The 15,410-nt window shown below is 29.9% G+C and overlaps 1 protein-coding gene across 5 annotated transcripts in view; it reads left to right on the top strand.

The window, feature by feature from the left end:
- LOC142328110 (homeotic protein female sterile-like) overlaps positions 1-15,410 on the top strand; it is a 147,676-nt gene that overhangs the window by 66,375 nt on the left and 65,891 nt on the right. For 4 of the 5 annotated variants that reach the window (XM_075371619.1, XM_075371622.1, XM_075371623.1 and 1 more), the window contains 3 exons: positions 206-392; positions 5,293-5,869; positions 10,246-10,416. In XM_075371619.1, coding sequence (XP_075227734.1) covers positions 206-392; positions 5,293-5,869; positions 10,246-10,416 — 935 coding nt within the window. The remainder of the gene's footprint in view (positions 1-205; positions 393-5,292; positions 5,870-10,245; positions 10,417-15,410) is intronic. The other variant, XM_075371620.1, reaches the window with a different exon arrangement.

Raw genomic sequence — 15,410 nt, 5'->3', positions numbered from 1 at the left:
AATATATTGATTTACTAATAAAAAAAAAAGTACGATAATTTTGTTTTAAATGTATTACTTAATTGAGAATTATAATTCATTGTATTATATATTTTTTATGAGATCATAAGAATTAGAAAATAATTAATTTAAGCTTTAGTCACTTAGTATTATTAGCATGGTGTTATTTAGTGATCCATTTTTAAATTAATTTTTTTTCCATTAGATTTGCCAAGGTGCCCGATGATCCTGCTAGTGCTTCTGGAGCTGTGATGCCTCCTAATGCTGCTGGAGTGGTAGTTGGTGTGGAAAGGTCTTCCTCAGGTTCATCTGGTTCTACATCTGGCTCTTCGAGTGATTCAGAAGATTCAGACAATGAGCGTGCTAGAAAATTGTTACAATTACAAGAGCAGGTAACATTTTTATGTTTGTTATAAATAATTTTACAGCATTGTTATTTATATTTGTGGTTATATCTTTACACTAAATACATGCAGATTATTAATGCACTTCCATTTCTATCTAGTACCCTTCTGTATCCCCTGAAGTCATTGAATGGCACAATCAACTGTTCTATTCCTTACCGAAAACTTGGAGTGTTTTCAACAATGCTTTATGTTCTATGTTTTTTGTTTAATTCAGTTGAATATCAGTTTTTTAATTATATTTAAAATTATTGTGGTTTTAAACAGCTGAATATTTTACAATAAAAAATAATACTTCATCTTAAGGTAATTTATAAATTAATGTTAAATTATAAATTTAACATGTTTTTCAGAACAGTATGATTTTTAATATATGCATCTAAAGCAAAAACTTATAAAATATCATTAGCTTTAATTATATCTAGTATCAGTCATAAATTTTATACTAATCTGAGATCAGTATTTTTTCCTCTAAAACAAAAAATATATATATAGAATAAAATTCTGTGTAAAGTTGTAAGACTTGGTTCAGCTATTTTAGAGAGGATGCAAGAGAGAGCCAGATAAAGGCATTAGCTAATAGTTCATGGGGGTGCTGTTTTGCAATGGTATGTTTGTACAAATGATCTTCCTTATTAATAACTTAATGGAATGTATACTTGTTTGTCATTCCTCGCTTTACTTCCTACTAGGCTCCCTCAGACTGTTTAAAATTTAATCTTTAAAGGTTTCTGTTTTGATGCATTAGAAGAGGTAAGGAAAATCAACTACGGGTTCTATACATTGTTGCAGAAACAGAATTCCAAGAAGTATTACAAGCTGTAGAAAAAATACATGGAACAGTACAGGAGGAGAACGTAGAAGGATATTAGCCTAAATGATATATGGGTTACTTAGTAATTTGTTTTAACACTGTTCATTATCTTGCACAGCTCATTTATTTACATGTAGATTTCAAAACACCGCCTTACTGCCTCGGCTAAAATACATCCTTACTACCTAATCAGGTGGCTATGAAAGGCCATTGTGCTGCTCTGAATGAAATTTTATAGCCCAAATGTAAGAATGAATGTTAGTCCATCTGGCCAAATGATCTATTATTTAGTTTGCCTCCTTCTTTAATGTCGAAGAAAAACTGGTTAGTTGTTTGCATGTGTAATTTATACCAGAACATGCATGAATACACGTTGTTACAGATCTAAACTATATACCAGATTTTTATAAAACTTATTGCAAGAAATTATTATCATTTTAGTTTAAACTTAAGCTAAGTAATGTTCATCAGGAGATTTGTATAAAGATGAATTTTGTTTTGTTCATAAATTGAATACTTTTAATCTGATATTCAGCTTTATCATTTAAATCAAATTATTTTTAGCGATTCAAGCCAGTAAAAATATTAATATTTAAAATTACCTAAATTTTTTTTTGTATGTACTCATTGTTTTTGTTATGTCTAATACTTATATATTAACTGTTGAATTATTTATGTGTATTTCATTCTAGTTATAAACAAACAATTGTATTGTGGTATTAGACATATCAGTTAATTAATATATAGAATACTTATTAAATATAGTACGTTTTATTAATTTCTTTTACATTTTTGATTGGCTGTTGATGTGATATTTAACGAGTATGATTCACGTCAAATATATTTAGTTACATTTATTTATCAGATTCATTACTGGCTGGCTTAGTTTGATTCTTTCAAGTTTATGTTTAACTTGTTTTTACTGTGTGCTGTTAGAAATTTTACTTCAAAGGAACTTTATTTTCAGGATCTAACGTTTTTAATTCATCCATTTCAAATTCTTTTGTTTGTATTAATTATTATATTTATATAACAATTTACATACCCATCGATATCAATTGCAGGAAAACTGAACGTTTGCTTATTATCATAAGTTAGTTCTTTTAAATGTAATTTTAATTAAAACGGTTTTATTGTTACTTCAATATAATAGCATGATAATGTATTTAATATAGAAGTTTCTTTAAAAAAAATATATATCTGTTAAAAGTATTTCATTTTATAAATTCTGTTTTCAAACTTTAGATAATCTCCAGTTAATGCATTTAAAGTAGCTTTTAGGTATATATTTTTTTGTTCTTTTTTAACATTTGAAATTCCATGTATAATTGGTTTTTAAACTATTTTAATAAATAGTTGCTTTTTTAAAGGGCGTTCATTTTTATTTTAAATATTTTTTTTATCCATTTATTATAGTTTTAATTTAAATATTTTATTTATATTCATGTAAGATGAGGTGGCGGTTTGGTAAACGAAAGAAACAGATCACTAAAATGAGATTTATTGACATTTATATTCCATTATTAGTTCAAGTTCTTATAATAAGGCTTGAAATGGTTAGTATATATATATATATAAGATATTATATATATGTGAGATTTATATTTTATATAAATTTATAAAAGTATTGCTTCAGGTAGGACTTGTTTTGTTACATATTAATAGATGTTCAATTGTTTCTTATCTTTGTTTACAATCTTTCATTATGAATGTATAATTTGCTTTGTTATTGTGAGTAACTCCTATTGTGTTAATAGATTACAGTTACATCACAATTTCATGCGGTGGTTTACTTATTAGCTCTAGAACATCAGCTTTTGTTATGTCTAACTTTAACAAAAAATATAAATAACCTATAAAAAATGTTAATTATCTAAGGCTCATGATGTACATTATTGAAAGTTGTCTAGAGAAAAATTATAGGTGTAATTTTTTAACTGTATAAAAATTTATGATACGATTTCATAATGCTAAAATGTTATGGAATCTTGGTGAGATGCAAGACTTCAGGTCATATAATTGATATAAAAACAAAAATTCTTCTTTGTATCAATACACTTCTTTGTATAGTTCTCAGTATTATTTTCTTTATACAACTTTTCCTTCTTTGTCAGTACACAAAAGAGATTAGTGCAGCAGTAAAATAATTTAGTTTTAACTAGTAAGGTATGAGATTTAGTATAGTCAGCATATAAAATGTGAATAATAATCTTCATACAGAAATCTAAATTTCTGAAAACATGGTGGTAAAAACAGTATAATTGCTTGCTGCAATATTAAATTTAAAAAAAAATCATTATATTGAAATAACATTATAGTTTTCTTTATTTAGTGCCAACCATTATAAGGTAGTAAGTGAAAGTTTTTGAGCAGATAAGTTTTTCAAAAAGTTTGTTTAATTTCTATAGCTTTTTTTCTATAACCCTTAGTGAGGGCCTTGCTTTTTCAGTGACATTTCTCAGCTCCCTTGCATGCAAGATTTGTGCACACAATCAGCAACATTTTTTTTTTATAAGATAGGTGTCAACCCTATGCCTGGCTTACAACCTGGAGAACCAGTGAGTGATTTCTTTCTCTTTCCCATTAACCTCATTTACTGGCTCTGGACCCCAGCTTATCCTACTCTCATAAAGGATATGGTTTGCTGCTGGTGGTGGTGAGCTCTGCCTCAAGTGTCTGATCGCTGTGGCAGAGTGGTAGCGTCTTGGTCTTTCCCAAGTTCAAATCCTGGTCACACGTGGCATTTTCCATACTTTACAAAATGTCTATTTCATATTCCCATTCACAGTCTGACATTATATGGTGAATTAATCATTCAAAATGAAAAAAGTGCTTTTCTGATATTAGTAGCTAGCACTTGATTGGCATCATTGGTAATCCTAGAACACTGACCAGCCATTTTTTTAATTCCATAGCCCCAAAGATTGTGGGCTGTTACTCCCTTGGGTGTTACAGCTGTAATAAAACCTTCAGGTTTTAAGGAATAAAATTAATAAATTTTTCCTTAATTGGAATGTAATACTGTATCTAAAAGGTATCAAATATCATAATAGGTACTAAATTAGTTTAAGAAATTAATTTTACTGCAGGTAGGTTACTAAAAAATCTAAACAGAATGTCTTACTGAAGTAAGATGATATTGCCACTTTGATTTTTTTTTTTTTAATTAACCGTGTTGCGTACCATGATTTAAATTCATTAAGATGCAGTTTCATTCTACTGCAGCTTTGTGGCTGAAATTAGCTAGGTATTCTTGATCTCTCCTTTTACTTACTCTTTGACAGGAATTTCTCAGTAATAATTCTGTATTCAAATCGCTTGAAAGTGACTCCCAATAAGTCCAGCAGTCTGCAAGTCTTCTGTCACCATATCTTGAAAAAGCTTTTACTCTACTTTGTAAGCTAGTTAGATAATTTTATCTTCAAGATCGCTTGAGGGGTTCAAGTGATTTGTAAATCATATGAATCCCTCACAACTCGGTTTTTCCGGTGCACATGTTTGTAAAAAATTAATCGTGGAAGTCTGTAGTACTGCTGCATTAAAATTTTTCTAACACTTTCTTACATTAATTAGAATTTTCTCCAAAATGTGCTTGTGGGTATTGTATGAATTTTATATATTTTTAAATGCCTCTAATAGCAGTATTTAGGTGTTGAAAGCTGTATTAAACATAAAAAAATTATCTTTATTATTCATGTATGAAACTTTTGTGGGATTGTCCTGATGTATCATCTATTATGAAGAAGACTTCAAAAATTTTTTTGAGAATCTAGAAAACTGTTTCCATAACAAACATTTACAGAATCAGTAAAGCTTAGTTTAATAACTAATAACATAAATAATTCATATTAGTTTTAACTGATTAAAAGTTATTCAGGCTGTTTTATTTATACACCAAAATTTCAAATGCCTTAAAAAGATTTTATGTTTGACTTCTCTAATTTGGATTATGAAATAGTATTATATCGTAATAAGTATATTAATTTTCTGTAAACTTTACCTCTGACACATTCTACTTAGGTCACTGTTTAAGGTTATTTTTTATTTATTTATTTTTTTTAATTAATTTTACAGTTGAAAGCAATGCAAGAACAGATGAGGAAGTTAGTTGAAGAAATTAGCAAAAAGAAGAGTAAAAAGTCTAAGAAGGACGGTATTAGTGGGAGTGGTGGTGCGGGTGGTATAGTTTCAAATAAAAAAGGTAAGAAACCTTCGTCGGACAGATCACATCCAGGTGCCGGTGCGGTCGGTGCTAAAACGAGTGCGGTTGCGGGTGGTGCAGTGCTTGTGAATGATAGTGTTGGTGCCACGAACATGTCTAGTGTCGGGGCTTTAGGTGCCGGGGATATTAAAACTCCTTTGGACGCTGGTATGAAAGTAACGGGTAGCGGGCCTGCGACAAGAGGACCTCAAGGGGTAATGCCCGTTCCTGCCCCTACAAAAGGTACAAAGGGTAAAGGTGGCAATAGGGGAGGCAAAACGGGTGCAAATGCACAATCTAAACGGCCGAAGGCCAATTCAAGGTCGGCTAATTCTAAAAAGAAGAATACCGTGCCGACACCTGTTTTTGACTCTGAAGATGAAGACAATGCAAAACCAATGTCTTATGATGAAAAGAGACAACTCAGTTTGGATATCAACAAATTACCAGGTAATTACAACACTCTAATCATATTTATTTGCTCATGTAATTGAAAAATCCAAAAAAAATAATTTAAATGATTTATTTTTATGAATTGCAGTAGATGGAAATTGCAGCTGTTACAAGCTGATTCAGTTGCATTATAATAAATTTTGAGTTTAAAATAAAATAATTATTTAATCTTCTGTAAGAATCTGTAATATTTGTATTGGGCTAATTCATAAATTGCCACATATGTTGAACTTTTTTAATTATTTTTGTTTATGTCTTCTGCATAGCATAAGTTATTAACAAACATATTTTTAAAAGAATTTATTAAATAAAGTTGTATATATGTCGGCAAATTAGTTTTATTAAATAATTTAAGAGTTCACCTAGTTTTGTCAAATATGTTGATAACTAAGTGTAGTAGAATATTTGTATTCAAGTGTAAGAAAAGTATTGAGATGTATTTTAATGATCTCCGTGATGGAATTGTATTTTTTCTGCCTTTTAATCAGTAGATTCTAGCTCAATTTCTCAGACAAGTATAAAATTAATTTCTTACTAAAACAAAATTAGCGAAGTATCATCCCTGTAATGGAGTGCCTTCCTTATAGTTGTGAATAAATAAATAATAAGCAAAATGTTTTTAACAATTTCCTGAGCTTTTTTGCATAGTAAAAAGGAAATCTATTTCAGTATGGATAGTAAGATGCAGAAAGAAGTTACTGATTACACATATTCAGTTTACTTCATGACATATATATATATATATATATATATCATCAATTACTATCGACAATGTCATTACTATCAAAGAAACAAATTAGCATGGTTTTGATTTACTCATTTTTGCTTTTTAGGGATGTGGTGAGTTTGAAGTGTGGCGTTTTGTTTCTGAGTCTTACTCAAATATCTAAATATTTATATAATATGGTGAATATTCATCACCAATAATAACATTTTTTGGAAAATCAGGATCAGTTTCAATTCGCCCTAGAATGGCACACTTCCACCCTATTGTTTTTCTGTTCAACAGTGAGGTTTTTGCACAAATTTTTTCATTTCCAATTCGTTTGTCAAAATTTGTTGGATTGTGATATTGTTCAAATTGAGTTGTTCCACAATCATTCTGACAGTTAATCGCTGGTCTTACAGTGTCAAGTTTCTGATTCACTCAACATTGTCACTTTTTGACGTTAACAGGCATCTAGAGCGTGAATCATCTGCAACTGATTCCCGGTCATCTGAAAATGCTCTAACCACCTAAAAACTTGGCTCATGACCATCATCTCCATATGAGTGTCATCTCCATATGCCCTTCTCAATTTTGAAAAAGTTACAGTAGCATTCTATTGTGTTTAACACAAAACTTGATTGCACAAATCAAAATTGGTTGCACAACAAACTCGTTTCATGAAAAGTTTGTTTACATCTCACATGGCAACAATAAACTAAAAATATTAATACCTAATATAAATCAGCTGTTCATATAACCATATGTTTACTAGTAACTTTACAGTGTTGCCACCTTGGCTGTCAAAAAAAAAACCATTCTCATTAATTTATTTACAAACCTCATGTATTGTGTGAGTTCTAGCTGACAGTTTCTGAACAACAGTACATCATACATTAAACAAAACCCATCTCCGCAGCAAGTGATAGCGTCTTGGCCTTTTATCCAGACGTCCTGAGTTCAAATCTCAGTCAGGCATGACATTTTTCATACACTACAAATTTACATTCTATATTCCCAAACACAAGCTTCGAACGCTTATATGGTGACAATAAAAAATAAAAAAAATAATCTTTTGGTGATAAATACATTGGTTAATACTTTGTTAGTATTATGATCCAGTACAGAGTAAACATTTCTTCCTTGGTAATTTTTGGTTTATGATTTCACACATTGAAAGTTGAGTGGTTTTGGGATGGAGGTGTATGGCAAGTCCCAGTACATTAGATAACATTCAAATGTAAACCCCCAAAATTGTAAGTTGTCTAATGCTCTGCACACTTTATATAAAATAATTCTAAGAATGTAATTGTGTGCTGATGGAGGGCTCTTTACATTGATAACGTTGTCATAGAAAATCAGTGCATATAATATAAAATTGTTGCAATTTGATTTGAGTTGGCCTATGAGATTCGTCATAACACCATATTCATGTAGATTTGTGTATAAACTGTGATATTACTCATTTGTAATGTAATCTTAAGAATCTAGAAATTAAATAGTATAAAATAGTAATAAAATGTTTAGTATATAATATCTTTGAAACTAATTATTTTTTTGTTTTCAAAATTATAATTTAATATGGAATGTTTGTAGATAAATGTTTAAGATCAATTTTAGGTCTGTAACATTTTCGATGTAAGCTGTGTACATCTAATGTAACATCAATGTTTGTATAAAACATGTGTAGGTGTTGTATTGTGCAAGTTTTTTGAAAAAACTTTTACATACATATATATATATATACTCACACAATCTCGCAATTTTAAAAAATTGCACAATTTAGTTGGAAAATTATAGAAGAAAGTTTTTATTTATTTTTTTATGTTATGAAAATTGATAGAAACTTGCAACAATGAAGGAATGAACATTTAATACTATTCATGTTTTCAACTTAAAAACCATAATGGACTTAATTTTTCATTATCACTAATTTAAGAAAACTATAGTTCAATTAATATGATTTTTGCTGGTGGCATTTCAGTCTAGATTTTTATTCCTTTATTTTTCTCCATCAAAATATTTCTGTTTTTAGGTTATAGATGTGTATTATCTGATTCAGAGGTAGGTAAATTGTGGACTTGTTTTGTCTGCGTTTGTAGATAAGAAGATAGCACTTGAAAGGTACTAAATTTAAATAAATACAAATCTCCATTCAATTTAAATTTTTATAACTGGTATAACTTCAGAGCATTTTGGCAATGGTTAATATGTACAAAACAAGAGAACAGTGACAGAAACAACTTTCAAAAGTTGTTATATAGCTCATCTATTTGATTATGAATATAAATTTTGCACTACCATATGGTCTGGTCCAGTTATATTAATTTCACATTATTACTTAATGTATTGCATTTTAAATTTGTTGTATGTGCTAAGTAGATACTGATTGAAAAAATTTTTTTTTTCATCTTAAATTCACATACATTGAAATTGAATGTGAAAACAGCAGTAGCAGAATTGATCTGCAGTAGTGTGCATCACAAAAGAAAAAGCTTGTCTGAAAAAGAGTTCTGTCATAGGAAACATTAATGGACAGAATTTTAATTTATTCCACAACTTACTTTTTTTGTTATTGATTGGAGTTTTAGTTAAAGAAAAAACTTTGTAGGAATTACAAAAAAAAAAAAATACTTTATTTTTTCATTAATTTTCTTGTGCAATTTCAACATTCCATCATAATACTGTTAAGAGGTCACTTAAAAAATTAGTAGTTGTATTTTTCCTTTAAAACTTGATTAATTTTTTTTCTTAAGGTTAGTTTCAATATGACAATTATAATAAATGAAATTACTGTTATAGCTGTTAATGGAAATTTTTTTTAAACACTAGGTTACAGTGTTGCATAATTTCATTTAAAAATGGGATGGAAATGGATGTGAAACAAAGAATATTTTTTTAAACTTGGGAATTGTGGCCGTACGTTACAGAAGATTATAGATGCTTCCTATTGGCTGTGTAGGAAAACAGCTGAATAGTCAGTACAAGATCTGTGCTGCTGTATTTTACACTTGCATTGAGTAAACACTGATCACTAACAGGCTGCAGAAATCCTTACTATTTTTAATAGAAATTCTTTCTTAAATAAAAACTTATGGATTTAAAAACTTGGATTTAGATGACCATCAAATTTAACTAACCATTAAAAAATTTTAATGTAATCTTAATCTTCTAAAAAATTTTAGAAGTAGTTAAAAGATAAAACTGTTCCTAAATATCTTAAAACAGTAATTTTTCTTTACAATTTTATAATGAAATTGTCTATATTGATTGTACTAGTGGGTAAAAAGCCATTTGTCTATGGTGACTTCCATTTTTTTTTCTTTTTTTTTTGAAAAAGTTTCTTATTTAACAAGATTCTTTTTCAAATAATTTGGCATAATTCTTGCTGGTTTTGTTAAGTAAATCACGCATTGCAGTAGTAATGTACAAAAGAGCATGTTTAATGCAGTTGTTTTTTATGTTTATACTGCGCCTTTTTTTTATATTATAAATAAAAAAGTACAATGTATAGCAGTGTTCTAATGAAATATTTTAAAGTACAGTATGTTGGAATGTTAAACCATATTTTGGATTTCTACTACCACTATTTGGAAATAACAGTTGTGAGTGTGTGATGTTTTTTACTGTTGTGATAGAATAATAATGCGCTTGAATTTTTTTCCAGGTGACAAACTGGGAAGAGTAGTGCATATAATTCAATCAAGAGAGCCATCATTGAGGGACTCAAATCCTGATGAAATTGAAATAGACTTTGAAACTCTGAAACCATCTACATTAAGAGAGTTGGAATCATATGTCGCATCTTGCCTTAGGAAAAAGCCACGTAAGCCTTACTGTAAGTTCTTGGTATGGCTTGCTATCGGGTGATGTATACACATTCACACACTAATTTCATGATGGTGCAACAGTTACATCGATGATTTTTCAAAACATTTGAACCTATTAAACCTTTCAGATAAAAATAGGTCAGATAGCGCCAAAAATTCCCCATTAATTTTTTTTTCTTTTTAAAATCATCATTGTCCATATAGATAGAATTTTTTATGATTCAGCAGCATCTGTTCTCACCTTTTAATCATTCCTCTATTACTTTACTATTTCACCCAAATTATTCCTTATAACAAAAGATAAAATTCTTCTTTAAATAATTAACAGTAATTTTTGCATTATATCTTTTAATTAAGTTACTACTGAATAAACAGGCAGATAAAAATATTCTTTTTCAAAGTACTTAGTAAATAAGTTGAATTATTTTCCATAATTCCTGCTGTTTTTGTTTGATAAATCACACATGATAACAGTAATGTTGAAAAGAGCAAATTTAATACTGTGGTAACTGTTAACCTTATTTAATGCAGTATTCAACTTCTTGTGTAAATAATAATTTTAATGTTTCTTTTACTGTAGAAATTTTCAAACCCATGAATTTTTCCATGTTTGATTTCATTTCCTTTCAGTTTCCCTTTAAAATTTATGCCTTAATTTCCTTTTGTCTTTGGTACAGTTGGCCAGACTGGAAGAATCCTTCTGCTAAACTGTGATTTAGGTTTACAACTTGTTTTTTAGTAAAATCTCAAAGTAGAGAAAAATCATTAATTACCTACTAAATTTGTGATATGCATTGCTTATCAACATTTTATTGAATATCTTCCACTATATAACCTCTTTGTCAATCACAGCTTGCACTATTAAACTATACTGTAATTATGTTACGTTCAGTGCATATATCTTCACAGTTTCTCAGTAATGTCTTGAAATGTTATTTTCCCAATTTTTATTGTAAGAGACATTTTTTCCAACTACAATTCATTACTGTGCAGTTATTATTCAGCGTTTCCTTTTTAGTCGTTCATGCTCTGATGTAGTACCTTACAGTGATTCCAGAGGCTATACAGAAAAAGAGAGCTTTTCTAAATATTTCTTGCTGTTGTTTCCAGTTAGTAAATAGAGATAGTGTATTCTGTTTCTAATTATTATTGAAAAATACAAAGTATATATTTATTTCAAATCTTCTTCAATAGCCACATTTATTTTGATGTGTAGGAACTAATTTTAATTTATCTTATCCATTTTTAGAATAAAAAAACATTCAAAAAAGGTAAATAAACAATACAACAGTTTTGTTTGGTGACAGGGAAGTAACTTGTGTGTGGATGTGTTTTCAGCATGCCTACTTTTTCACATTTTATTTTTTACTAACTTAATTTCTCTATATTTTTTTTATCTTATTGCTTTGTTATATATTTATGCATGTTTGTATTAGATGGTTAATGTAAGTAGTTATATGTTTGTATGTTAAACTTACTTAACTGAAGAATGGTTTGTTCTGCATTGTTGATACCAGCAACTGAAATCTCATAAAAAATCTAGGCATTGTAACTTAGTTAAAACTGGTTAGATTCACTAAGTTAACTATGGATTTCTGTGAAAAGCGCTAGGCATTTTTGTAGAAAAAGCTCTATTCCTGTCCCTCACAGAATCATGCATAATGAAATACACCAGATTCATTAACTTTGCAAGAGTATATTTTTGGCAGAAGATATGTTTTTATTTTGTTTTATTTATTACTCGGACAATGGCAATCCTTGAAGGATATATATATAATTATATTTATGTTCTGTTCTAGAAACTTTTTAATTACATATAATAACAATGTTATGTGGTTATATACACGTATGTATACATGATGGGGATTATATTCTGAGGCGCATTTCCTTTAAAAAAAAATTATAGAAAAATTTGAAAACCTTATTTCCTTGAATTTTCCCCTTAAATTTATTTTCATTTTATAACAAAATAAAGTTTTGACGTGCCAAGACAGTTGCAATGAAAAAGCTTACCTTTATCAGTTGCAGTTGTTGTGGCACCCAAATCGATCTCTTGTCCTTAGATCTCTACATCATATTCCCTTATCATTTATGATATCAGGCCGCTATCACAGAGATACAAGCAGTATTTTAGGTGATGATACTGCTGAGTTAATGCTTTCTGTACTTTAGAAAGTACTTTTATATTTACTTGACAAATCATATAAAATTACTTGCAGTATATTGCTATTTCGTTTTATTTATTTTTACACTTTTTTTTTTTTTTGATGGTTGAATTTTAACATCCATCAGAGATTGCATTATCTTTCTCCTACCTGTCCCCCCCCCACCATGTGTTCATTTACTTTTGTCACTACCTTAATAACAAAATATAATTTCATGCATGAGATTATGTCTCTATTTACAGGAGAATTATGGATTAAATCTTCTCACTAACAATTATATAATATGTAAATAAATAATTTTAGTACAGAATTAGGTTACTGTTTTATGAAAACAAATTTTCACTGAAAGTCCAATTTAACAACTACATGCAGTATCTAATTGGCTTGACATTGATAATTTTTTGAAGCATCCTCAGTTTTTGTGTTTTGCATAGTATTATAGATTATTAAGAATAATTAGGTGATGAGTAATAATGATAGGTTAAGTGAGAATCGAATATCATTAAGTGGAAAAAATGGAAACCAAAGAAAAGATGTTCACAAATTCCAACTGGCATTGTCTAAAATAACTGTTTTTGCATACTTGTTTTTTCTCTTCAACAGTATCAACCTCGTACAAATAAACCTTGATGATCCACTTACTTTTTCTGCCCTTTTTTATCAATCTGAATATTATTTTTCTATTACCCATTGATTTTTGTAGGATATTATATGTTATGTACTTTCTAAATCAAAATAACCAACCTGATTTCTTTCATACTGCTTCTCTAAATACTATTTGTTGTGTATGATTATTTGAAAGTAAAACAAATTGTCTTAATTTCTTGTTTTATTTACATATTTATGTATATATACTTGAATATATGTGATTTCTCAAGCACATTAATAAAAGACATTAGAGCTTCAGAAAATTTATGGCAAGAGTTTAGAGTACAGTTTGTATGAACTGTTTAAGTTAAAATCTACAAATTTTTTTTATGTCAGTTTTAACTATAGCTAACTTTTACTAAATATTGTATTGAGTAGCTCTGAGTTAATATTTTTTTTATTGAATGTTTAGGAGATGACAGGTTTATTTATTAACTTAATGAACAGGTCAAACCATTTTACCAAGCTAATGATAGTTTCTGAGTCCAGCATAACCACTTTCTAGACAGCACTAGAGAATTGTCCTCCAACAAGAATTGCAAGTTAGTTAACTAACAGCTTCCTCCTTCCCCAATTTGTAACTAACTAATGTACTTCCACTGTCTTACAACTAAGTTCTTATCTGGATGAGATATTTTATGGCCTATGTAGATAGTTACAATATTGTTTTATGAAAAAATATTTATACAATTTTTCATTTTTTAACTTCTGACATCTGCTGCTTTTTCCATATAATTTTTGTCAGTAATTTATCACCATCATACGAGTAGCACTGGACCCGCTCTTCTAGTATGCTTGGGTGGGGAGAGCTGGCCATTCCACACTCCCAACCACCTTGTCAGTAATGCTCACAATGTCGGAGCAACAGGTGCACCCCTCCACTGCACAATGTATAATTATAAAATTTCTTGCCCGTGAAGGAGTTCAAGCGATGGAAATTTTCCGGAGATTGACTGCACAGTTCAGGGATAAACATTACCAAGGACTCGTGTGTTTGACTGGCATAAAGAGTTCAAGTAAGGACAAGAGCGAGGGGAAAATCAGGAACTTGATTGCCGTCCTCAGACCAGCATTACAGACAAAAACATTCAGGCGGTTCGAGACAATCTTGAAGACGATTGATTGGTGAGAATATCCAAAATTGCAGAACAGGTCAGAATAAGTTATGGGAGCTGTCAACCGATTATCACAAATGACCTACAGTTCATCCCGTAAAGTGTGTGCCAAATGGGTCCTTTGCCTTTTGACTGCAGATCAGAAGTTGAGATGTTTGAAGGTCTGTCAAAGGCTTACAGCAAGGTTTGCAAAAGAAGGTGTTGCATTTTTAAATCGGGTCATCACCTGCGATGAAACGTGGGTCCACCACAACACTCCCCAGTCTCGAAACAAGCCAGTATGTATTGGCAGAAGAAAGGGGAGGCAGCCCCAGTTAAAGTCAAGACTCGACTGTCAGCTGGCAAGGTTCTTTCAATCGTTTTTTTTTTTAACTGCAAAGCATTTTGCTCATTAGTTTTTTGCATGAGCAATGCACAATCAATACTGTTTACTATTGCAAGCTGTTGAACGAGATGAGGACTGCATATTGTTGCAAAAGATGAGACCATCCTCCTCCACAGTAACGCTGGGTCCCATACTGCAGCTGTAATGGTCTTGAAACTAGAAGAAATGTACTGGACTCAACTTGATCATCCTCCCTACAGCTTGGACCTATCATCCTGTGATTTTCATTTGGGCCCCTTAAAGAAGCTCTAGGAGGGCAACAATTTGAAGATGACGAGAGCATGGAGGGATTCGTGCGCAATTGGTTCCTGATGCAACCAGTTTCATTCTATGATGCTGCGATAAAAAACCTTCCTTTTCGCTGGGAAAACATATTTCTAAAGCAGGAAACTATGAAGAAAAATAAATTATATTTGCCTTTTATTTTTCAATAAATAAATTTTCTTTAAAGATGAATTGTGTTTATATTTGATTTACCCTCATACATAGGAATTTTAGTTCTAAGCCATAACATTTTTGACGGATGTGAGGCTATGCTACGCATTTTCTATTATTTTATATTGCTTTCATTTCATTTATTTATCTATACGATTACTGAATAACTGTAGTTTTTCCATTACTCTTTTTACATTTCCTTGGTGAGAGAGGATATTTATTTAGCAAAAGTTGCCAAATTCAAGCACTTAACC

This window comes from Lycorma delicatula, chromosome 7 (assembly GCF_047948215.1).
Source record: "Lycorma delicatula isolate Av1 chromosome 7, ASM4794821v1, whole genome shotgun sequence".
Classification (NCBI taxonomy): Eukaryota; Metazoa; Arthropoda; class Insecta; order Hemiptera; family Fulgoridae; genus Lycorma; species Lycorma delicatula.
Note: the sequence above shows the minus strand (reverse complement) of the source record. Positions and strands in the feature narration are given on the sequence as shown.